At 41.3% G+C, this 26,666-nt stretch overlaps 1 protein-coding gene across 5 annotated transcripts in view; it reads left to right on the top strand.

Moving 5' to 3' along the window:
* Positions 1-26,666, top strand: part of Rad17 (Rad17 checkpoint clamp loader component) — a gene marked incomplete at its 3' end in the record, with an annotated part of 202,403 nt that overhangs the window by 163,968 nt on the left and 11,769 nt on the right. For all 5 annotated transcript variants that reach the window (XM_070097049.1, XM_070097048.1, XM_070097045.1 and 2 more), the window contains 1 exon segment: positions 9,818-10,047. In XM_070097049.1, the coding sequence (XP_069953150.1) occupies positions 9,818-10,047 (230 nt within the window).

Here is a 26,666-nt window from a genome sequence, read left to right as displayed (position 1 = left end):
TAACCACAAGGAGATCGAATGGGAGAACTTGGAGCCACATGGGGGCCAAGATACACGGAGGGCTAAGATGATGGAGGTGGTACTGGAAAACTTCATGTACCAACACGTAAGGGACACTACAAGAGAGAGAGGAGAGGATGAACCAGCAAGACTGGACTTAGTATTCACCTTGAGTAGTGCAGATATTGAGGACATCACATATGAAAGACCCCTTGGGGCCAGCGATCATGTGGTTTTGAGCTTCGAATACACAGTAGAGCTACAAGTGGAGGGGGAAGCAGGAAGGCAAGGACAAATGAAACCAAACTACAAGAAAGGGGACTACACAGGAATGAGGAACTTCCTGAATGAGGTTCAGTGGGAGAGAACTGGCAGGGAAGCCAGTTAATGAGATGATGGAATATGTAGCAACAATGTGCAAGGAGGCTGAGGAGAGGTTTGTACCCAAGGGTAACAGGAATAATGAAAAAGCCAGGATGAGCCCATGGTTCACCCAAAGATGCAAGGAGGCAAAAACCAAGTGTGCTAGGGAATGGAAGAAATATAGAAGGCAAAGGACCCAGGAGAATAAGGAGAGCAGTCGTAGAGCCAGAAACGAATATGCACAGATAAGAAGGGAGGCCCAACATCAATATGAAAATGACATAGCAGCAAAAGCCACATCTGACCCGAAGCTGTTATACAGCCACATCAGGAAGAAAACAACCGTTAAGGACCAGGTAATCAGGCTAAGGAAGGAAGGAGGAGAGACAACAAGAAATGACCATGAAGTATGTGAGGAACTCAACAAGAGATTCAAAGAAGTGTTCACAGAGGAGACAGAAGGGGCTCCAGAAAGACGGAGAGGTGGGGTACACCACCATGTGCTGGACACAGTACACACAACCGAGGAAGAAGTGAAGAGGCTTCTGAGTGAGCTAGATACCTCAAAGGCAATGGGGCCAGATAACATCTCTCCATGGGTCCTGAGAGAGGGAGCAGAGGCGCTATGTGTACCCCTAACAACAATATTCAATACATCTATCGAAACAGGGAGATTGCCTGAGGCATGGAAGACAGCAGATGTGGTCCCAATCTTTAAAAAAGGAGACAGACATGAAGCACTAAACTACAGACCAGTGTCACTGACATGTATAGCATGCAAAATCATGGAAAAGATTGTCAGGAGAAGAATGGTGGAACATCTAGAAAGGAATGATCTCATCACCAGCAGCCAACATGGTTTCAGAGATGGGAAATCCTGTGTCACAAACCTACTGGAGTTCTATGACATGGTGACAGCAGTAAGACAAGAGAGAGAGGGGTGGGTGGATTGCATTTTCTTGGACTGCAAGAAGGCTTTTGACACAGTACCACACAAGAGATTAGTGCAAAAACTGGAGGACCAAGCAGGGATAACAGGGAAGGCACTGCAATGGATCAGGGAATACTTGTCAGGAAGACAGCAGCGAGTAATGGTACATGGCGAGGTGTCAGAGTGGGCACCTGTGACCAGCGGGGTCCCACAGGGGTCAGTCCTAGGACCAGTGCTGTTTCTGGTATTTGTGAACGACATGACGGAAGGAATAAACTCCGAGGTGTCCCTGTTTGCAGATGACGTGAAGTTGATGAGAAGAGTTCATTCGATCGAAGACCAGGCAGAACTACAAAGGGATCTGGACAGGCTGCAGACCTGGTCCAGCAACTGGCTCCTGGAGTTCAATCCCACCAAGTGCAAAGTCATGAGGATTGGGGAAGGGCAAAGAAGACCGCAGACAGAGTACAGTCTAGGGGGCCAGAGACTACAAACATCACTCAAGGAAAAAGATCTTGGGGTGAGTATAACACCAGGCACATCTCCTGAAGCGCACATCAACCAAATAGCTGCCACAGCATATGGGCGCCTGGCAAACCTCAGAACAGCATTCCGACATCTTAATAAGGAATTGTTCAGGACCCTGTACACCGTGTACGTTAGGCCCATATTGGAGTATGCGGCACCAGTTTGGAACCCACACCTAGCCAAGCATGTAAAGAAACTAGAGAAAGTGCAAAGGTTTGCAACAAGACTAGTCCCAGAGTTAAAGGTATGTCCTATGAGGAGAACATGAGAACATAAGAACGAAGGAACACTGCAGCAGGCCTACTGACCCATGCGAGGCAGGTCCAAGTCTCCTACCGGCTTAAGCCAATGCACCCAACCTAGTCAGGTCAGGTCACATTGAGGTTAAGGGAAATCAACCTGACGACACTGGAGGACAGGAGAGATAGGGGGGACATGATAACGACTTACAAAATACTGAGAGGAATTGACAAGGTGGACAAAGACAGGATGTTCCAGAGACTGGACACAGTAACAAGGGGACACAGTTGGAAGCTGAAGACACAGATGAATCACAGGGATGTTAGGAAGTATTTCTTCAGCCACAGAGTAGTCAGTAAGTGGAATAGTTTGGGAAGCGATGTAGTGGAGGCAGGATCCATACATAGCTTTAAGCAGAGGTACGATAAAGCTCACGGTTCAGGGAGAGTGACCTAGTAGCGACCAGTGAAGAGGCGGGGCCAGGAGCTTGGACTCGACCCCTGCAACCTCAACTAGGTGAGTACAACTAGGTGAGTACACACACACACACACACACACACCCACACTCACACACCCACCCTCACACACCCACAACAACACTCCCCCACCCTCACACACCCACAACAACACTCCCCCACCCTCACACACCCACAACAACACTCCCCCACCCTCACACACCCACAACAACACTCCCCCACCCTCACACACCCACACACACCCACACACACACACACACACACCCACACCCTCACACACACCCTCACACACACCCTCACACACACCCTCACACACACACCCTCACACACACCCTCACACACACACACCCTCACACACACACCCTCACACACACACCCTCACACACACACCCTCACACACACCCTCACACACACACCCTCACACACACACCCTCACACACACACCCTCACACACACACCCTCACACACACACCCTCACACACACACCCTCACACACACACCCTCACACACACACCCTCACACACACACCCTCACACACACACCCTCACACACACACCCTCACACACACACCCTCACACACACACCCTCACACACACACCCTCACACACACCCTCACACACACACACCCACACACACACCCACACCCCCACACACACCCACACCCCCACACACACCCACACGCACACCCACACACACACCCACACACACACCCACACACCCACCCCCACACACCCACACACACACACACCCCCACACACACTACAAGTGGAGGGAGAAGCAGGAAGGCCAGGACGAATGAAGCCAAACTACAAGAAAGGGGACTACACAGGAATGAGGAACTACCTGAACGGGGTTCAGTGGGACAGAGAACTGGCAGGGAAGCCAGTTAATGAGATGATGGAATATGTAGCAACAAAATGCAAGGAGGGTGAGGAGAGGTTTGTACCCAAGGGTAACAGGATTAATGAAAAAGCCAGGATGAGCCCATGGTTTACCCAAAGGTGCAGGGAGGCAAAAACCAAGTGTGCTAGAGAATGGAAGAAATATAGAAGGCAAAGGACCCAGGAGAATAAGGAGAACAGTCGTAGAGCCAGAAACGAATATGCACAGATAAGAAGGGAGGCCCAAAGACAATATGAAAATGACATAGCAGCGAAAGCCAAATCTGACCCGAAACTGTTGTACAGCCACATCAGGAGGAAAACAACAGTCAAGGACCAGGTAATCAGGCTAAGGAAGGAAGGAGGAGAGACAACAAGAAATGACCGTGAAGTATGTGAAGAACTCAACAAGAGATTCAAAGAAGTGTTCACAGAGGAGACAGAAGGGACTCCAGAAAGACGGAGAGGTGGGGCACACCACCAAGTGCTGGACACAGTGCACACAACCGAGGAAGAAGTGAAGAGGCTTCTGAGTGAGCTAGATACCTCAAAGGCAATGGGGCCAGATAACATCTCCCCATGGGTATTGAGAGAGGGAGCAGAGGCACTATGTGTACCCCTAACAACAATATTCAATACATCTATCGAAACAGGGAGATTGCCTGAGGCATGGAAGACAGCAAATGTAGTCCCAATCTTTAAAAAAGGAGACAGACATGAAGCATTAAACTACAGACCAGTGTCACTGACATGTATAGTATGCAAAATCATGGAGAAGATTATCAGGAGAAGAGTGGTGGAACACCTAGAAAGGAATGATCTCATCAACAGCAGCCAACATGGTTTCAGGGACGGGAAATCCTGTGTCACAAACCTACTGGAGTTCTATGACATGGTGACAGCAGTAAGACAAGAGAGAGAGGGGTGGGTGGATTGCATTTTCTTGGACTGCAAGAAGGCGTTTGACACAGTTCCACACAAGAGATTGGTGCAAAAACTGGAGGACCAAGCAGGGATAACAGGGAAGGCACTACAATGGATCAGGGAATACTTGTCAGGAAGACAGCAGCGAGTCATGGTACGTGGCGAGGTGTCAGAGTGGGCACCTGTGACCAGCGGGGTCCCGCAGGGGTCAGTCCTAGGACCAGTGCTGTTTCTGGTATTTGTGAACGACATGACGGAAGGAATAGACTCTGAGGTGTCCCTGTTTGCAGATGACGTGAAGTTGATGAGAAGAATACACTCGATCGAAGACCAGGCAGAACTACAAAGGGATCTGGACAGGCTGCAGACCTGGTCCAGCAATTGGCTCCTGGAGTTCAATCCCACCAAGTGCAAAGTCATGAAGATTGGGGAAGGGCAAAGAAGGCCGCAGACGGAGTACAGTCTAGGGGGTCAGAGACTACAAACCTCACTCAAGGAAAAAGATCTTGGGGTGAGTATAACACCAGGCACATCTCCTGAAGCGCACATCAACCAAATAACTGCTGCAGCATATGGGCGCCTAGCAACCCTCAGAACAGCATTCCGACATCTTAATAAGGAATCATTCAGGACCCTGTACACCGTGTATGTTAGGCCCATATTGGAGTATGCGGCACCAGTTTGGAACCCACACCTAGCCAAGCACGTGAAGAAACTAGAGAAAGTGCAAAGGTTTGCAACAAGACTAGTCCCAGAGCTAAGAGGTATGTCCTACGAGGAGAGGTTAAGGGAAATCAACCTGACGACACTGGAGGACAGGAGAGATAGGGGGGACATGATAACGACATACAAAATACTGAGAGGAATTGACAAGGTGGACAAAGACAGGATGTTCCAGAGATTGGACACAGTAACAAGGGGACACAGTTGGAAGCTGAAGACACAGATGAATCACAGGGATGTTAGGAAGTATTTCTTCAGCCACAGAGTAGTCAGTAAGTGGAATAGTTTGGGAAGCGATGTAGTGGAGGCAGGATCCATACATAGCTTTAAGCAGAGGTATGATAAAGCTCACGGCTCAGGGAGAGTGACCTAGTAGCGATCAGTGAAGAGGCGGGGCCAGAAGCTCGGACTCGACCCCCGCAACCTCAACTAGGTGAGTACAACTAGGTGAGTACACACACACACACACACACACAATGGTAATGCATTATTTACAGCTAGCAAAGTCAGGGTATTTCTCCAGAATGGTCTGTAATATACCACTGTGGATAAAATACTTTGCCATTTCTTGAACATTTCTGAGTGAGTTGTTTCTAAATTCATTAATTTGGTCACACTCCAGTACATAATGATGCAAGGTGTGATCCATCCTGTCATTTTTCTAGCAGATGCGATTGATACAATGTTATTGTCCTTGAAGGTGAGATCCTCCGACATGATCACTCCCAGGTCTTTGACGTTGGTTTTTCGCTCTATTTTGTGGCCGGAATTTGTTTTGTACTCTGATGAAGTTTTAATTTCCTCATGTTTACCATATCGGAGTAATTGAAATTTCTCATCGTTGAACTTCATATTGTTTTCTGCAGCCCACTGAAAGAATTGGTTGATGTCCACCTGAAGCCTTGCAGTGTCTGCAGTGGAAGACACTGTCATGCAGATTCGGGTGTCATCTGCAATGGGAGATGGTGCTGTGGCTTACATTCTTGTCTATGTCAGATATGAGAATGAGAAACAAGATGGGAGTGAGTACTGTGCCTTGTGGAACAGAGCTTTTCACCGTAGCCGCCTCAGACTTTATTCTGTTGACTACTACTCTTTGTGTTCTGTTTGTGAGGAAATTATAGATCCATCTACCAACTTTTCCTAGTTATTCCTTTAGCACGCATTTTGTGCGCTATTACTCCATGGTCACACTTGTCGAAGGCTTTTGCAAAGTCTGTATATATTACATCTGCATTCTTTTTGTCTTCTAGTGCATCTAGGACCTTGCCGTAGTGATCCAGTAGCTGAGACAGACAGGAGCGACCTGCTCTAAACCCATGTTTCCCTGGGTTATGTAATTGATGGGTATCTAGATAAGTGGCGATCTTGCTTCTTAGGACCCTTTCAAAGATTTTTATGATCTGGGATGTTAGTGCTATTGGTCTGTAGTTCTTTTCTATTGTTTTACTGCCCCCTTTGTGGAGTGGGGCTATGTCTGTTGTTTTTAGTAACTGTGGGACGACCCCCGTGTCCATGCTTCCTGTCCATAGGATGGTAAAAGCTCGTGATAGGGGCTTCTTGCAGTTCTTGATGAACATGGAGTTCCATGAGTCTGGCCCTGGGGCAGAGTGCATGGGCATTTCATTTATCACCTGTTCAAAGTCATTTGGCATCAGTATATGGCTTGTGTTAACCAAATTCTGTGGCTCTCTCATAAAAAATTCATTTTGATCTTCGACTCTGTCTGGTTAGCGGCTTGCTAAAAACTGAGTCATATTGGGACTTGAGTAGCTCACTCATTTCCTTGCTGTCATCTGTGTAGGACCCATCTTGTTTAAGTAGGGGCCCAATACTGGATGTTGTTCTCGACTTTGATTTTGCATAAGAAAAGAAATACAGTGGACCCCCGGTTTACGATATTATTTCATTCCAGAAGTATGTTCAGGTGCCAGTACTGACCGAATTTGTTCCCATAAGGAATATTGTGAATTAGATTAGTCCATTTCAGACCGCCAAACATACACATACAAATGCACTTACATAAATACACTTACATAATTGGTCGCATTGGGAGCTGATCGTAAACCAGGGGTCCACTGTACTTTGGGTTTCTTTCGATTTCATTTATGGCTTTTAGTTCTTCCCGCGATTCCTGACTCCTATAAGATTCCTTTAGCATAAGTTCGATGTTTGCTATTTCTCTGACCATTGACTCCCTACGCATTCCAGATATATTGGCCTCTTTTAGCCGCACTGTTGTTCTTTTCCATCGCCTGTAAAGGGAGCGCCTGTCTTTTTATTTTACATCTACTCCTCCTTTTTCTTAAAGGAATAAGCCTTGAGCATACATCGAGTGCCACCGAGTTAATCTGCTCTAGGCATAAGTTGGGGTCTGTGTTGCTTAAGTCTATCTTCCCAGCTTATATCGTTTAGGACTTGATTTACTTGGTCCCACTTTGTTCTTGTTATTGAAGTTGAATTTGGTGAAGGCTCCCTCGTGAATAATCTCATTTTGTCGGTCTGGGGCTCCCCGCATACATGTCTGAACCTCGATTATGTTGTCATCTTAGTATATTGTTTTTGATATGGTGAGATTTCTTATCAGATCATCTTTGTTAGTGAAGATGAGGTCTAGTTTATTCTCCAGTCTAGTAGGCTCTATTATTTGCTGGTTTAAGTTGAATTTTGTGCAGAGATTTAAAAGCTGGTGTGTGTGTGTGTGTGTGTGTGTGTGAGAGAGAGAGAGAGAGAGAGAGAGAGAGAGTGAGAGTGAGAGAGAGTGTGAGAGTGAGAGTGAGAGTGTGAGAGTGAGAGTGAGAGTGTGAGAGAGAGAGAGAGAGAGTGTGTGAGAGAGAGAGTGAGTGTGTGTGAGAGAGAGAGTGAGTGAGTGAGTCAGTGAGTTCTCGTCAGAGCTGCCTCCTGGCGTTATCACTGCAACAACATTATTTGCTATATTCCTCCATTTTAGGTGCCTCAAGTTGAAATCCCCCAGGAGCAAGATGTTGGGGGCAGGAGCTGGCAGATTTTCCAGACAGTGGTCAATTTTTGACAGCTGTCCCTGGAATTGCTGGGACATTGCATCCAGAGGCTTGTAGACTACCACAATGACTAGGTTTTGGTTCTCGATCTTTACTGCTAAAACTTCCACTACATCATTTGAGGCATTAAGCAGTTTTGTGCAAACAAGTGACTCTGCAATATACAGGCCAACCCTTCCCCCCCTTTTTTTTTTTTCCCTGTTCACTCTGTCACATCTGTATATTTCGTTGTCCAAGTGATCTTTTATGTGGGTCTCTGTGAAAGCCGTGAACATTGCATTTGCCTCTGCAAGCAGTCCACGGATGAAGGGTATTTTGTTGTTTGTTGCTGGCTTTAGACCCTGTATATTTGCAAAAAAGAATGTCATCGGACTGGTGGTACTGGGGGGGGGGGCTTTTTTTTCCGGCACTAGTATCTGTATCTGTTGGTTTGGAGTGGAGGCCATAGACTGTGGCTCCACTCCAGAAATGACTGGATTTGGCATACGATTTCCGCCATTTCCTGCCAGTTTTTTTTTCTTCCTGGCACTTTATGAAAAAATCATTCTTCACACATTGCATGATGGAAAAAGCAAACCTTCAAACTTGTGTTTAATTTAAACAGTGACTTCGTGTTATTTCTAGGATTTTTTTTTTTTTGGGGGGGGGGGAGGAAGGGGAGGGCTATTTCTTTGTATCATTTGATAGAATGGAAGACATACTACTGAAGTAGAGATGAATTTGGTTGGTTTCAGACCAGAAGTAGCTTGAAATAGATGTCTGAATATGTTTAGTTCCTTCAGTCTCATGCCAATGTTTCAGTCCCAAGACTTTTATTACTTTCATCACCTTGATCTTTTTTACAGTTACTTTTAATTTCTTGATTTATATCTCCCAAATTCCTCCACCAGCCTTTGCAACTTTTTTTTAGATCTCCAAACGAATTGTCATTTCCAGGGAGCAACTGTGACAACTAGCACCTTTTTCTAGATTCATTATCTTTTAATCTTACACCTCTCCCTAACACCCTAGTATTTACTTCTTTTACAACCCTATCTATAAATTTTTTTTTTTTCAACAAGTCAGCCGTCTCCCACCAACGCAGGGTGACCCAAAGAGAAAGAAAATCCCCAAAAAGAAAGTGCTTTCATCATCATTCAACACTTTCACCTCACTCACACATAATCACTGTTTTTACAGAGGTGCCCAGAACACAACAGTTTAGAAGCATATATGTATAAAGATACACAACATATCCCTCCAAACTGCTAATATTTAATACTATAAATACAATATATTAAAGAACCAATTGTGACATCACACATGCATGTGTATCTACTTTTACTGGAAAATAACTCCTTCCCCTCTCTCCTACATTACCCTGAGCTTCACTATCCTCATAAAAATGCTGCTGCATTTAGTAACCTGCTACCTTTTCCATATATTTGCAACCTCTGTCACATTGCTCTTTTAGCCACCCTATCATACACCCTTTCTATATGCATAAATGAGACAAGCCATTCCTTACCTTTATCTAAATATTGTTCACTTCTGTGTTTTAATGTAAACACTTAGTGTATACCTCTTTTACTCCTTCTAGATCCTCCTCATTTCTTTGCAGTCCTACTTTGTCTTGGCCTTAATTCTTTCAATAATAAATTTTCCATACACTTTGTGGTAAACTATCATGCATAGTAATATATACATATATGTGTAACTTGTTCCATAAGTTGATGTGGTCTCTTGCCTTAGGTAATCAAGATTGTGGTGTGGTTGAACCACTGCCAAAGCATCTTCAGCTCCATGAAAGAACTCCACTCCTTGAAAACCCAGAAAGCATATACGACAAAACATCAATGGGAGCTGCAAGTTTTAGTGTATTCTTGCAACAGAATTGCCTTGCATTCTTTGCAGACATAGACAGTGCAGCCCAGGCACTGCACCACCTGACAGATTCAGATGTCTTGGCTGCAGAATGGACGGTTTGTATTTTGCTTAATATACCAAGATTTTAGTCTTAACTCTTAAATTGTGTCCAGTGTACTAGTACACAACTGATGGCTTGGTGTTCGACTTACTAGTAAGTACAGTTTTTCATGCTTTTAAATTTATCACCTGCCAATATTTTTGACCTCGGCACAACTTTATGGGTCTTGTACATTCTCATCATACCTTTGAAAAAATCTTATGCCATGAAGGGTGCATCATGGTAACTACACAGATGATTACTGTATGTCTGATATACTAGTATGCTTAACTAGCATGAGTAAACAATGAAATTAGGCTCTTTTGTTCCACCACCAGCTTCCCTACCAGCAAAAAGTGTGTGGCACTGCCAGGAAGATGACTTATTCATTCCATTTCTTTTTTTCAACAAACTGGCAGGGTGATCTAAAAAGGAAAAACGAAAGTTTTTCTTTTTAAATTTAGTAATTAATACAGAAGGTGTTATAGCCCCTTGCTCCCAGCATTTTATTCACAACGAGTATTACACCTTGAAACAATTGTAATATCATAGGATTTTGTTATAAATATATGTTTTACAGTAGTCTTGAAAGCACACAGGTGTTATGGACATAGTGTTTATATAGCCCAGGATATTCCCTTGAAGCTATATACCATTGATAATTAACCTAGAAGAAACCAATATAGTAGAGGTAGTAGGTTGGTAGACAGCAACCACCCAGGGAGGTACTACCATCCTGCCAAGTGAGTGTAAAACGAAAGCCTGTAATTGTTTTACATGATGGTAGGATTGCTGGTGTCTTTTGTCTGTCTCATAAATATGCAAGATTACAGGTACGTCTTGCTACTTACACTTAGGTCACACTACACATACATGTACATGTTTATTTATACACACCCCTCTGGGTTTTCTTCTATTTTCTTTCTAGTTCTTGTTCTTGTTTATTTCCTCTTATCTCCATGGGAAAGTGGAACAGAATTCTTCCTCTGTAAGCCATGCGTGTTGTAAGAGGCGACTAAAATGCTGGTAACCCCTTCTCCTGTACAAATTACTAAATTTAAAAAGAAAAACTTTCGTTTTTATTTTTGGGCTACCCTGCTTTGGTGGGATATGACCGGTTTGTTAAAAAAAAAAAAAAACAATATAGTCAAACAGTGTAACTTATTTCTGTGTTTTAAGGAGCATTACACCTTGAAACAACTGTAATATTGTAAGTATGCTTTGTACATAACATTGGAAAACCAAGGTAATCAAAAATAAAATATAAAACATTTCACCAATACAGGAGAGCCCTGCGATATTATTCGGCACCCCTCTTTTTGGTGTTCCATGTTTTTCATGGTTTTCAGTTGAGCCATTGTTCATTAGGTTTAGTGCTTTTTCCACATTTCTGCCATTTTTACACAACAGTTGCATAAGGGAAGGATGACTGGTGCCATATTTTAAGTTATCGTATGTACTGTGTATTTATTTTTCTTTTGTACAGGAGGCCCCAGTTTACAATACCTCGTGTCTCGGCTGTATTGCGCACTTAATATACATGTAAACATGTTATTACTTGTTTTCAGAAAAATGCACTCACATTCTACAATTTTTGTTTTTGTTTTTACGAATCTTTCACACACAGGATATTTTTTTTGTATGTGAATGAGACAAAACTGCAGTTTATGACATTTATTGAGGTGCTTATGTGTCAGGGACTTTATCAATCCTGATGGACAAAAATGTCATCTCAAACAAAGTTTATTTCTTTGCAAGGTTACATTGAGATTATGAAATTACAATAATTGGTTTCAGTGGAAAGAGAGCCACTATCATGCCTAGACATTATGGGCAGACTTAATTTAATGGCTTACACACTACTTAATACTAAAGAAATTGATCATAGTTTGAGTTATACATCTTTGTTTATAGCAGACAGTAGTTTGACTCTAATTACAATAGTTTCAGTAATGAATATTGAAATTAAATTATGGGAATATAACATTGTGAGTTGTTGAAAGTAGTTTACAGTATGAGAATGCTGCAATTGGGTGTAAGACAGTATTGTTTTGGGTAGGTATTTATACTACAAAGTAGGATTAATAATATATGAATATTGGACGTCTAGATTTGAAGTTTTAAGATTTGGATAATATTTTGGTCGAGTTAAATATTGAGTATTTAGTTTAGGGAAAGTAGATGGTTTTTGAGAAGAGCCTTAAACTGGTGTTCAGACCTGGTTACTTTAATATTTACTGGTAATGAATTCCAAATTTTGGGGCCCTTTACGTGCATAGAGTTTTTACACAGTGAGATATGGACACGGGGGTACATCAAAAAGATATCTGTGTCTTGTGTTGTGGTTGAGTGTCCTGTTAAGGTTGGTGAGGAGAAGTTTGAGTGGAGGGTTTATGTTTGAGCGTAGTGTTCTGTGTATGTAGTAAGCACATGAATAAGTATGGATGTTCTTAACAGTGAACAGTTTTAGACTTTTGAATATTGGTGGAGTATGCACTGTCGGGAGTGGGAATTTATCATTCTGACTGCAGCCTTTTGCTGGGTTATTCGTGATTTTAGGTGATTTAGTGTTGTTGATCCCCATGCACAAATTCCATATGTGAGATAAGGGTAGATGAGTGAATGATACAGTGCAAGGAGAGCTGAGTGTGGAACATAGTACCGTATCTTTGAAAGTATGCCCTCGTCTTAGAGATTTTCTTAGAAATTTGTTGTATGTGTGTCTGGAATTTGAGGCTACTGTCAAGGTGGATTCCTAGGAATTTTCCCTCTGCGAGTCTTGTGATGGGTGATCCGTTTAGTGTTATGTTAAGTGGAACATTTGCAGCTCTGTTTCCAAAATGAATGAAATGGTTTTGTCAGTATTGAGGGTAAACTTATATGTCATCATCCAGGTAGATATTTTCTGCAATTTAGCATTAACAGTGTTAGACAGTATGACTGGATTTGGGTGAGAGAAGTTGTATGTTGTGTCATCTGCAAATAATATGGGTTTGAGTAGCTGATCTCCCTTCCCTTACAAAGCTGTTACAAGGAAAAACAGAAAAAGCACTGAACATAATGAACAATGGCTCTATTGAAAACCACCAAAAATGTGGAACACCGAAAAGAGGGTGCTGAATATGTGGGGGGCTCCTGTATTTTACTGTTGATATATATATTTTTTTTTTTTTCAACAAGTCGGCCGTCTCCCACCGAGGCAGGGTGATATACTGTTGATATATATTGGTTCAAAATAGATTGTCATTACAAATTTCACTTATTTTATTATTTTTATGACTCGCAAAATTGTAATAAGATTATTGCAAACAAACCACTGTATGGGTGGGTCCTGACTCATTTGCTGCCAGTTCAAGCCCCACCTGTACAGTGGTTTGTACTGTTTATTATTGAAGTTTCCAGTGTTTCCTGAATTTTATGTAAATTCAGCCAGGTTAGATCTCGCACGTCTTACTTTAACGCAATTCATACTACTGTATGTACTATGTGCTTCGTTTCATCTTTTATTTTTATTTATTTATTTATTTATTTATTTATTTATTTTTTGGACATGATACCCATTCACTCTTATTGGCACCAGTGTCAGTCATGTACATAAATGTTTTAAACACACTGTCTTCATGCTGTTAGTAGTAAATTTTGGCATAGACATAAGAGAATGAGTCTGTGAGGGCAGTGTGTTTGATTTAAAATAGCAACTTTGAGGTGTTTTTTAGGATCATTTTGGGGTGCCAGGTGTAAATGATAAATGGGGCCCTTTGATTGAACTTTGTATAGAAAGGGGTTTGATTATAGGTAACACATTTTAAGAAAAACAGGATAAATAAGTATACAAGATATGATGGAGTGAGTAATGACAGTAGTTTGTTCGACTACGCATTGGTGGATAAAAGACTGTTGGGTAGACTTCAGGATGTACATGTTCATAGAGGGGCCACAGATATATCGGATCACTTTTTAGTTGTAGCTACAGTGAGAGTAAAAGGTAGATGAGATACAAGGAAAATAGAAGCAGCAAGTAAGAGAGGGGTGAAGGTTTATAAACTAAAGGAGGAGGCAGTTAGGGTAAGATATAAGCAACTACTGGAAAATAGATGGCTAGTGAGAGAGTAGGCAATGGGGTCAAAGATGGTGAAATGGTGATGTAAAGAGAGTAGTAAGGGAGAAAAAGTTACCATATGAGAGGTTTTTACAAAGTAGAAGTGATGCAAGGAGGGAGGAGTATATGGAGAGAGAAAGAGAGGTTAAGAGAATGGTGAAGCAGTGTAAAATGAGAGCGGGTGAGATGTTATCAACAAATTTTGTTGAAAATAAGAAAAAGTTTTGGAGTGAGATTAATAAGTTGAGGAAGCCTAGGGAATGAATGGATTTAATACTTAAAAATAGGAGAGGGGAGGTATCGGGATGATGGAGGGAATATTTTGAGGAATTGTTAAATGTTGTTGAAGATAGGGAAGCTGTGATTTCGTGTATAGGGCAAGGAGGAATAACATCTTGTAGGAGTAAGGAAGGAAGAGTGAGTTGTAAGTGGGGTGGGGGTGAAGTTAGTGAGGTAGTGGGTAGAATGAAAGGGGGGTAAGGCAGCTGGGATTGATGGGATAAAGATAGAAATGTTCAAAGCAGGTGGGGGTATAGTTTTGGAGTGGTTGGAGCTTTTATTTAATAAATGTATGGAAGAGGGCTAGGTACCTAGGGATTGGCAGAGAGCATGCATAGTTCCTTTGTACAAAGGCAAAGGGGACAAAAGAGAGTGCAAAAATTATAGCAGAAGTAGTCTGTTGGGTATACCTGGTAAAGTGTATGGGAGAGAGTATTATTGAAAGAATTAAGAGTAAGACGGAGAGTAAGGTTGCATATGAACAAGGAGGCTTTAGGAAAGGTAGGGGTGTGTAGACAGTGCTTACATTGAAACATACAGGTGAACAGTAGTATATAGATAAGGGTAAAGAGTTTTTTGTGGCATTTGTGGATATGGAAAAGTCGTATGACAGGGTGGATAGGGGGAGGGGCAATGTGGCAGATGTTGCAAATGTATGGAATAGGATGTAGGTTACTGAAAGCAGTGAAGAGCTTTTATGGGGATTGTGAGGTGTAGGAGAGAGGGAAATTATTTCCCAGTAAAAGTAGGCCTTAGACAAGGATGTGTGATGTCACCATGGTTGTTCAGTACATTTATAGATGGGATTGTAAGAGAAGTGAATGCTCGGGTGTTGGCAAGAGGTGTAAGGTTAAAAGATGAAGAATCTAACACAAAGTGAGAGTTGTCACAGTTGCTCTTTGCGGATGACACTGTGCTTTTGGGAGATTCTGAAGAGAAGTTGCAAAGGTTGGTGGATGAGTTTGGTAGGGTATGTAAAAGAAGAAAATTAAAAGTGAATATAGGAAAGAGTAAGGTGATGGAGATAAAACAAAATTAGGTAACGAAAGATTGGATATAAGATTGGAGGGAGAAAGTATGGAGGAGGTGAATGTATTCAGATACACCTACCATCCGACTTACGACCTGCTCGACTTACGACCACTCGACTTACGACCGTGTTTTTTATGCCAAATTTTTGGGAAATAAACAACTATTTGTGTTGTACACAGTGTTTATCCTAAACCTTACGGTATAAAATACAGTACTAACAACATAAAAAGTAAAGTAAAACATGAAATACCAAAATAAAACAATAAAATAAAGTCATTACAAAAATGTTTTGTTGATATTCAGTAGTAAAGTTCGACTTACGACCATTTCGACTTACGACCGGTTTCTCGGAACCTAACTCGGTCGTAAGTCGGATGGTAGGTGTATTTAGGAGTGGATTGGTCTATGAAAGATGAGGTGAATCATAGAATTGATGAGAGGAAAAATGCTGAGTGGTGCACTTAGGAGTCGGTGGAGACAAAGAACTTTGTCCATGGAAGCAGAGGGGAATGTATCAGAGTATAGTTATACCAGTGCTCTTATATGGGTGTGAAGCATAGGTGGTGAATGTTGCAACAAAGAGAAGGCTGGAGCCAGTAGAGATGTCATGTCTGAGGGCAATATGTGATGTGAATATAATGTAGAGAATTTGTAGTTTGGAATTTAGGAGGAGGTGTGGGATTACCAACACTAATATCCAGAGGGCTGAGGAAGGGTTGTTGAGGTGGTTTGGACATGTATACAGGATGGAACAAAATAGAATGACTTCGAGAGCATATAAATCTGTAGTAGACGGAAGGCGGGGTAGAGTTCAGCCTAGGAAAGGTTGGAGGGAGGGAATAAAGAAGGTTTTGTGTGTGAGGGGCCTGGACTTTCAGCAAGCATGTTAGATAGGAGCTTGCCTCTGGCAAGACAGTGATGGAGTGAATGATGATGAAAGTTTTTTTTTTTCGGGCCACCCTGACTTGGTGGGAGACAGCCAATGTGTTTATAAAAAAAAATATAAAAAAAAAATTTCATTGATTTATTGGCTCTTTCAGCACTGGAAGTAACTTGAAATAGGGCTTAACCCTTAAATGGTCCAAACGTATATATACGTTCACCTGCACAGCGCCCCGAATATTTTGAATAATAGGAAAAAAGAGCATGTTGTACCAGCATCCCCAATTTTTTTCATATGGCACACACTGAGTGTGCACACCCATTCTCTCATGTCTAGACAACTCAGGCCTATCGTGCCAATGAATGATAAATGAAACGTACATAAACGTTTGCGGAGCTATGCGAGAGAACGTATATATACGTTTGGACTGTTTAAGGGTTAATGAAAATATTAAATTTTTGATGATTTTTTTCAAGTGTAAAGCCACACTACCCTTTTTGAATCAAACCTGATGCCCTCTCATTTCCCAAATGGGTTTAGTGTTCACCTTGGAATACATATACAGTGGTCCCTCGTTTTTCGTAATTAATCCGTTCCTGGAGCCGTTACTATAAACGAAATTTACGATTCAATTTTCCCCATAAGAAATAATGTAAATACAATTAATCCGTTCCTGACACCCAGAAGTATTAAAACAAAAAAAAATTTTACATGAAATATACATTTTTTTTTTTCTTCAACAAGTCGGCCGTCTCCCACCGAGGCAGGGTGACCCAAAAAGAAAGAAAATCCCCAAAAAGAAAATACTTTCATCATTATTCAACACTTTCACCACACTCGCACATTATCACTGTTTTTGCAGAGGTGCTCAGAATACAACAGTTTAGAAGCATACACATATAAAGATACACAACATATCCCTCCAAACTGCCAATATCCCAAACTCCTCCTTTAAAGTGCAGGCATTGTACTTCCCATTTCCAGGACTCAAGTCCGACTATATGAAAATAACCGGTTTCCCTGAATCCCTTCACTAAATATTACCCTGCTCACACTCCAACAGATCGTCATGTCCCAAGTACCATTCGTCTCCATTCAGTCCTATCTAACACGCTCACGCACGCCTGCTGGAAGTCCAAGCCCCTTGCCCACAAAACCTCCTTTACCCCCGCTCTCCAACCCTTTCGAGGACGACCCCTACCCCGCCTTCCTTCCCCTATAGATTTTTATGCTTTCCATGTCATTCTACTTTGATCCATTCTCTCTAAATGACCAAACCACCTCAACAACCCCTCTTCTGCCCTCTGACTAATACTTCTATTAACTCCACACCTTTTCCTAATTTCCACACTCCGAATTTTCTGCATAATATTTACACCACACATTGCCCTTAAACAGGACATCTCTACTGCCTCCAACCGTCTCCTCGCTGCTGCATTTACCACCCAAGCTTCACACCCATATAAGAGTGTTGGTACTACTATACTTTCATACATTCCCTTCTTTGCCTCCATAGATAACGTTTTTTGACTCCACATATACCTCAACGCACCACTCACCTTTTTTCCCTCGTCAATTCTATGATTAACCTCATCCTTCATAAATCCATCCGCCGACACGTCAACTCCCAAGTATCTGAAAACATTCACTTCTTCCATACTCCTCCTCCCCAATTTGATATCCAATTTTTCTTTATCTAAATCATTTGATACCCTCATCACCTTACTCTTTTCTATGTTCACTTTCAACTTTCTACCTTTACACACACTCCCAAACTCATCCACTAACCTTTGCAATTTTTCTTTAGAACCTCCCATAAGCACAGTATCATCAGCAAAAAGTAACTGTGTCAATTCCCATTTTGAATTTGATTCCCCAAAATTTAATCCCACCATTCTCCCGAACACCCTAGCATTTACTTCCTTTACAACCCCATCTATAAATATATTAAACAACCATGGTGACATTACACATCCCTGTCTAAGACCTACTTTTACCGGGAAGTAGTCTCCCTCTCTTCTACACACCCTAACCTGAGCCTCACTATCCTCATAAAAACTCTTTACAGCATTTAATAACTTACCACCTATTCCATATACTTGCAACATCTGCCACATTGCTCCTCTATCCACTCTATCATATGCCTTTTCTAAATCCATAAATGCAATAAAAACTTCCCTTCCTTTATCTAAATACTGTTCACATATATGCTTCAATGTAAACACTTGATCTACACATCCCCTACCCACTCTGAAACCTCCTTGCTCACCCGCAATTCTACATTCTGTCTTACCTCTAATTCTTTCAATTATAACCCTACCGTACACTTTTCCTTGTATACTCAGTAAACTTATTCCTCTATAATTTTTACAGTCTCTTTTGTCCCCTTTCCCTTTATATAAAGGGACTATACATGCTCTCCGCCAATCCCTAGGTACCTTCCCCTCTTTCATACATTTATTAAACAAAAGTACCAACCACTCCAACACTATATCCCCCCCTGCTTTTAACATTTCTGTCATGATGCCATCAGTTCCAGCTGCTTTACCCCCTTTCATTTTACATAAAGCCTCACGTACCTCCCCCACACTTACATTCTGCTCTTCTTCACTCCTAAAAGATGATATACCTCCCTGACCAGTGCATGAAATTACTGCCTCTGTTTCTTCCTTAACATTTAAAAGTTTCTCAAAATATTCTCGCCATCTACCTAATACCTCCATCTCCCCATCTACTAACTCCCCTACTCTGTTTTTAACTGACAAATCTATACTTTCCCTAGGCTTTCTTAACTTGTTTAACTCACTCCAAAATTTTTTCTTATTTTCATTAAAATTTCTTGACAGTGCCTCTCCCACTCCATCATCTGCTCTCTTTTTGCACTCTCTCACCACTCTCTTTACCTTTCTTTTACTCTCCATATACTCTGCTCTTCTTATAACACTTCTGCTTTGTAAAAACCTCTCATAAGCTACCTTTTTCTCTTTTATCACACCCTTTACTTCATCATTCCACCAATCACTCCTCTTTCCTCCTGCACCCACCCTCCTATAACCACAAACTTCTGCCCCACATTCTAATACTGCATTTTTAAAACTATTCCAACCCTCTTCAACCCCCCCACTACTCATCTTTGCACTAGCACACCTTTCTGCCAATAGTCGCTTACATCTCACCCGAACTTCCTCCTCCCTTAGTTTATACACTTTCACCTCCCTCTTACTTGTTGTTGCCACCTTCCTCTTTTCCCATCTACCTCTTACTCTAACTGTAGCTACAACTAAATAATGATCCGATATATCAGTTGCCCCTCTATAAACATGTACATCCTGGAGCCTACCCATCAACCTTTTATCCACCAATACATAATCTAACAAACTACTTTCATTATGTGCTACATCAAACCTTGTATATTTATTTATCCTCTTTTTCATAAAATATGTATTACTTATTACCAAATCTCTTTCTACACATAGCTCAATTAAAGGCTCCCCATTTACATTTACCCCTAGCACCCCAGATTTACCTACTACTCCCTCCATAACATTTTTACCCACCTTAGCATTGAAATCCCCAACCACCATTACTCTCACACTTGATTCAAAACTCCCCACGCATTCACTCAACATTTCCCAAAATCTCTCTCTCTCCTCTACACTTCTCTCTTCTCCAGGTGCATACATGCTTATTATAACTCACTTTTCACATCCAATCTTTATTTTACTCCACATAATCCTTGAATTAATACATTGAATTAATACATGTAGTACATAAACAATACAATGGGAAATGATGAATGAAACATTAACAGCATAATACTTACCTTCATTGGAGATTCTTCTTAGTGTATGGGAGACTGGAGGAGGAGAGAGAGTGGATTGTTTATAGTTTGGAAGGGGAATCCCCTTCCAGCAACACCTCGGGTACCAGTTGCTTTTCTGAGGTTGCTTGTCTTCTCTGTTTCTTAATGCCACTAGGACCACCTTGAGAGTCAATGGAGTCCTGTCTCGCAAAATAACTGTGGAGAGAGCTCTGTTTCTGGTGTCTCTTTAACACTTCCCTAAAATGGCCCAAGACTTTGTCACTGTACATGTTGCCAATATGGCTTGCAACAACTTTGTTAGGGTGATGTTTCTCCATAAAGCTTTCCATCTTACCCCACATAGTAAAAATCTCTTTAATTTCTGAAGAAGGCACCTTCTTCCATCTCTCTTCCTCCTCTGCAGCAAGATTCTGAGCTGCAATGTGTTGCTCTTCCTGCTGAAGCTCTTGCAGCTCCTCAGTGGTGAGCTCTTCCACCAATTCTTCCACATCATCCAAACTCACATCCAACCCCATGGAACTCCCCAGTGCCACAATTGATTTTACAACAGACATAGGCTCATCAGGGTCAGTCCCAAACCCTTCAGAATCCCTCTTGTCGACACAATCTGGCCACAATTTTCTCCAGGCAGAGTTCAAAGTCCTGGTAGTCACTCCCTCCCAAGCCATACCTATAAGGGTTATGCAATGGAGGATGCTGAAGTGTTCTTTCCAAAATTCCCTTAGGGTCAAGTGAGTGTCTGTAGTCACAGTCAAGCACCTGTGAAACATTGCTTTTGTGTAGAGTTTTTTAAAGTTTGCAATGACCTGCTGGTCCATGGGCTGGAGGAGAGGAGTGGTATTCAGGGGCAAGAACTTTACTGTGATGAACCCAAACTCCTCGAAAATTAGGTCATCCAAGTTTGGAGGATGAGCAGGTGCATTGTCCATTACTAGCAGGCACTTGAGATCCAATTTCTTTTCCAGGAGATACTCCTTCACACTAGGGCCAAACACTTCATTGAACCACTCGACGAAAATTTCCCTCGTGACCCATGCCTTACTATTAGATTTCCAAAACACACACAATTTACTCTTCATAACATTGTTTTTCCTGAACACTCTGGGATTTTCTGAATGGTACACTAGTAATGGCTTCACTTTGAAATCCCCACTAGCATTAGCACAGAACATTAGCGTCAGCCTGTCTTTCATAGACTTGTGTCCTGGCATTGCCTTTACCTCTTGTGTAATGAAGGTCCTCTTTGGCATTTTCTTCCAAAAGAGGCCTGTTTCGTCACAATTGAACAATTGTTCAGGTTTCAGTCCTTCAGCCTCTATGTACTCCTGGAATTCATGCACAGATTTTTCAGCCGCCTTGTGGTCCGAACTGGCAGCCTCACCATGCCTTACCACACTGTGTATGCCAGTACGGTTCTTAAATATCTCAAACCAGCCTTTGTTGGCCTTAAATTCACTCATATCACCACTATTTGCAGGCAATTTCTTTACCAAATCTTCATGCAACTGCCTAGCCTTTTCACAAATAATCGAAGTCAGAAGAGTATCTCCTGCTAATAGTTTCTCATTTATCCACACCAATAATAACTTCTCAACCTCTTCGAGTACTGGTGATCTCATTTTTGTCAGCATAGTTACTCCCTTTGCAACAACAGTGTCCTTGATTTCCTTTTTCTTGGCCACTATGGAACATAAGGTTGTGTAAGGTTTCTTATACATCCTGGACAGTTCGGCCACACTTGTACCACTTTCATATTGTTCAATGATGTTTTTCTTAAATTCAATCATATTTCTCACCTTCTTTACCACAGGCTTGGCACTAGGAGCTTTCTTTGGAGCCATGGTAGCTTATTTAGTACTTGCAAGCACTAAAATAAATGGAATATGAAATAGTTCACTGGAGCACGTGAGGGGACCTTCGCTCACTGGCAAACAATGCCAGACTGGCTGCCGCCACGGCTCACGCCGTGGGTACGCGTCCGGGACGAATTACGACTCTCGAGTCAACTTATGAAAAGCGAGTCCATGTTTATACAAAACCCTATGATTGGCGAAATTTACGATTGCCAGGAACTACGAAAAGTGAGGGATCACTGTGTATTGTGATAATAATTCACCATTGAAAATAAATTCTAATACAGTAGGGCAGGGGTGGGCAACCTTTTTAACCCTTAAACTGTCCAAGCAGATCTGCATTCATATGCATAATGCTCCAAAAGTAGATCTACATTTTTTTTACATATTTTCAAATACATGTATAACAAAAAAAAAAGATCTAAGTTTTTTTACACATTTTCAAATGTACAAAAAGAAAAAAAAAGATTACTTTGTTTACATACTTTCAAATGTTGAAAAAACGTATACGCGTTTGGACCATTTACAGGTTAAGTGTGCGTGCCAAAGGCGGCCATATCTTTGATACAAAATCTCTGGAAACATGTGGGGACTGTTTCCCTGCTTTTCTTGGAACAGATACGTGATAAATGTTACAACTTTTTTATTTGACATGAGACCAGAGGTTAGCATGGTGGAAAGAAGTCGTTGGCATGCCAGGTTTGGCACGTGTGCTAAGGATTGCCCATTCCTGCAGTAGGGCCTCAACTTAGACATCAGTGTGCATCTCGGAAATTCATTGCAAGTCACTTGTTTGGTACTGGGAACCCATTTTCCCACAGAAACCCATATTATATGATTGAAATGTTCCAAGCCATAATACTTTTCCACAGAAACCCATGTTATAATGAAATAATATTTTCCCCAGTCATAATATTTCGTCATAGAAACCCATGTTATAATGACATATATTCTGAAATTTTGGCCTAGACATGAGAGAATAGGTCTGTGAGGGAAGTGTGCACAGTATGAAACAATCCTGCTTCATGTGGTGCATGATGGGAAAAGCAAACCTCTGAGTTTGTGTTTAGTTTAAAAGAGTGACTGAGGTGTTTCATAGGATGGTAGGTATACTACTGAAATAGATATAATTTTGGTCAGTTCAGGAATGGAAGTAACATGAAATAGGGCACCAAGTAGTGGAAATATAAAAAAATTTGATGATTTTCCTAAGGTTAAGGCTCCCTGATACACTTAAGTCTGTCTTATGGGATTTTACTACATCTGCTTCAATTATTGAGATGCCCTAAACCACAGCCGATCATTTCTGCTTATATTTTAGTATTATATTAGTTCTGAGGTGGTCAGTCCCTCAGCCTGGAGAAGAGTTCTGTTCCATAGTCTGGAATAGTGTGGAGACTTGTATATGTACTGGCAAGGGTGAGGCACAGATAATCTTGAAGATGACAGAAGAGGCAGGGCCTACTAGTAGAAGTAAAACTGTAATAATTAAAGGGCAGTGTAACAAGTCTACTGAGTAGGTTCCTTTCAAATCCAACTTTCCTTATTACTAGTAGCCAGGATGTCAAAGATGTCCTCTGTACCAAGATACCGTTGTGTTGCAGTGTCTGATAGAGTGAATGCAATTATGGTATGTAATATGACAAGTTGATAATTAATACACATGTGTAACAGTTAGGGATCCTTATTCCGAAACATTTTGCCTACAGAGTAAATTTCAGTCAAATACAGAGGAGACAGCAGAAGCAGTGGATATGTAAAGATAATGTAATCAGACTGATTATATAATCTTATTTTTTTTTTAACAAGTTGGCCATCTCCCACCGAGGCAGGGCGACCCAAAAAGAAAGAAAATCCCCAAAAAGAAAATACTTTCATCATCATTCAACACTTTCACCTTACTCATACATGATCACTGTTTTTGCTGAGGTGCCCAGAACACAACAGTTTGGAAGCATATACATATAAAGATACACAACATATCTCTCCAAACTGCCAATATCCCAAACCCCTCCTTTAAAGTGCAGGCATTGTACTTCCCATTTCCAGTACTCAAGTCTAGCTATATAAAAATAACTGGTTTCCCTGAATCCCTTCACTAAATATTACCCTACTCACACTCCAGCAGCTCATCAGGTCCCAAATACCATTCACTCCTATCTAACACGCTCACGCATGCTTGCTGGAAGTCCAAAACCCTTGCCCACAAAACCTCCTTTACCCCCTCCCTCCAACCTTTTCGATGACAACCCTTACCCCTCTTTCCTTCCCGTACAGATTTATACGCTTTCAATGTCATTCTACTTTGATCCATTCTCTCTAAATGACCAAACCACCTCAACAACCCCTCTTCAGCCCTCTGACTAATACTTTTATTAACTCCACACGTTCTCCTAATTTCCACACTCCAAATTCTCTGCATAATATTTACACCACACATTGCCCTTAGACAGGACGTCTCCACTGCCTCCAACCGCCTCCTCGCTGCTGCATTCACAACCCGTTTCACACCCATATAAGAGTGTTGGTACTACTATACTTTCATACATTCCCTTCTTTGCCTCCATAGATAATGTTTTTTGTCTCCACATATACCTCAACACACCACTCACCTTTTTTCCCTCATCAATTCTATGATTAACCTCATCCTTCATAAATCCATCCTCTGACACGTCAACTCCCAAGTACAGTATCTGAAAACATTCACTTCTTCCATACTCCTCCTCCCCAGTTTGATATCCAATTTTTCTTTATCTAAATCATTTGATACCCTTATCACCTTACTCTTTTTCTATGTTCACTTTCAACTTTCTACCTTTACACACACTCGCAAACTCGTCCACTAACCTTTGCAATTTTTCTTAAGAATCTCTCATAAGCACAGTATCATCAGCAAAAAGCAACTGTGTCACTTTTTATTTATTTATTTTATTTATTTATTTATAATTTGAGCACACTTACAGAGGTACAAAAAAAAAATACAGATAAGAGCAGCATGCCAAAGCCACTTATACTATGCATAGCATTACGGGCTGGCTTAAAATTAACTTAAGATTAACTAAGCAATGATGAAATCAGTGAAAAACATTAATGTAAACTGATTACTATAAAGCACAAGTGAGTATTACAAAGACAGGTCATATGGTTGCATGCATTGTTGTAAATTCAGTAGAATGGAGTATTCTGTTAGGTAGTGAATTTAAAAAATAATAAAGTTAGATTGGGTTTTAGGTTTAACACTTATGTGATATAATTGTGAGAAACATTTAAGATATACAATTTATAAGGTTCAGTTATTCAGTATTTATTTGGTTTTGGGTGAGTAAGTGATCTTTGAGAAGAGACTTGAATTTATAAACAGGTAGTGTTTCTTTTATATTAACAGGTAATGAATTCCAGATTTTAGGGCCTTTTATGTGCATTGAGTTTTTGCATAGCGTGAGATGGACACGAGGAATATCAAAGAGTGATCTGTGCCTTGTGTTATGGTCATGTGTTCTGTTGAGGTTGGCAAGGAGATGTTTGAGGGGAGGGTTAATATCAGAGTTGAGTGTTCTATGTATGTAATAGGTGCAGTAATAAGTATGGATGTTTTGTATGGTGAGTAGGTTGAGTGTATTGAATATTGGTGGAGTGTGCTGCCTGTAGTGAGAATTTGTTATCATTCTAACTGCAGCCTTTTGTTGGGTAATTAGTGGTCTGAGATGGTTACTTGTTGTTGAGCCCCATGCACAAATTCCATAGGTGAGATAGGGGTAAATAAGAGAGTGATATAGGGCCAGGAGGGCTGACTGTGGAACATAGTACCGTATCTTCGATAGTATGCCTACAGTCTTGGAAATTTTCTTAGAAATTTGTTGTATATGTGTATGAAATTTGAGTCTATTATCAAGGTGGATTCCTAAGAATTTTCCCTCTGTTAGCTTTGTGATAGGTGATCCGTTTATCATTATGTTAAGAGGGACATCTGTAGCTCTGTTACCAAACTGAATGAAGTAGGTTTTGTCAATGTTTAGTGTAAGTTTGTTAGTACTCATCCAGGTAGATATTTTCTGTAATTCGGTATTTACAGTATTGGCTAGCGTGACTGGGCTCGGGTGGGAGAAGACGTATGTTGTGTCATCAGCAAATAGTGTGGGTTTGAGTAATTGAGAAGCATTTGGTAGGTCATTTATGTATAGGAGAAAGAGAAGAGGGCCAAGGACACTTCCCTGTGGGACACCAACTGTAATTGGTTGTGCAGAAGAGTTTGCCCCATTTGCGTACACATATTGGCTTCTGTTGCTGAGGTATGACTTGAGGTAGTTGAGGGAGTGCCCTCTTATACCATAGTGTGATAATTTTACGTGGAGCAAGTCATGGTCAACTGTATCAAAAGCTTTACGTAAGTCAATGAAGATCCCCAGTGGGACTTCTTTTTTCTCTATTGCAGTGTATATATGTTCTAGCATGTGTATAATAGCATCATTAGTATTTTTATTAGGCCTGAATCCAAATTGGCAGGGGTTGAGTATGTTTTGGGAGATAAGGTAGGAGTAGATTCGTTTATGAATTAATTTTTCGAAGATTTTTGAGAGAGGGTGTAAGTTGGATATTGGCCTATAGTTATTCAACTCTGTTTGGTCTCCTCCTTTGTGGATCGGGGTGACCCTTGTTATTTTGACTT

Source organism: Cherax quadricarinatus, chromosome 56, assembly GCF_038502225.1.
Source record: "Cherax quadricarinatus isolate ZL_2023a chromosome 56, ASM3850222v1, whole genome shotgun sequence".
Taxonomy (NCBI): Eukaryota; Metazoa; Arthropoda; class Malacostraca; order Decapoda; family Parastacidae; genus Cherax; species Cherax quadricarinatus.
The sequence above is the reverse complement of the archived record's forward strand: the minus strand, read 5'-3'. Positions and strand labels throughout refer to the sequence as shown.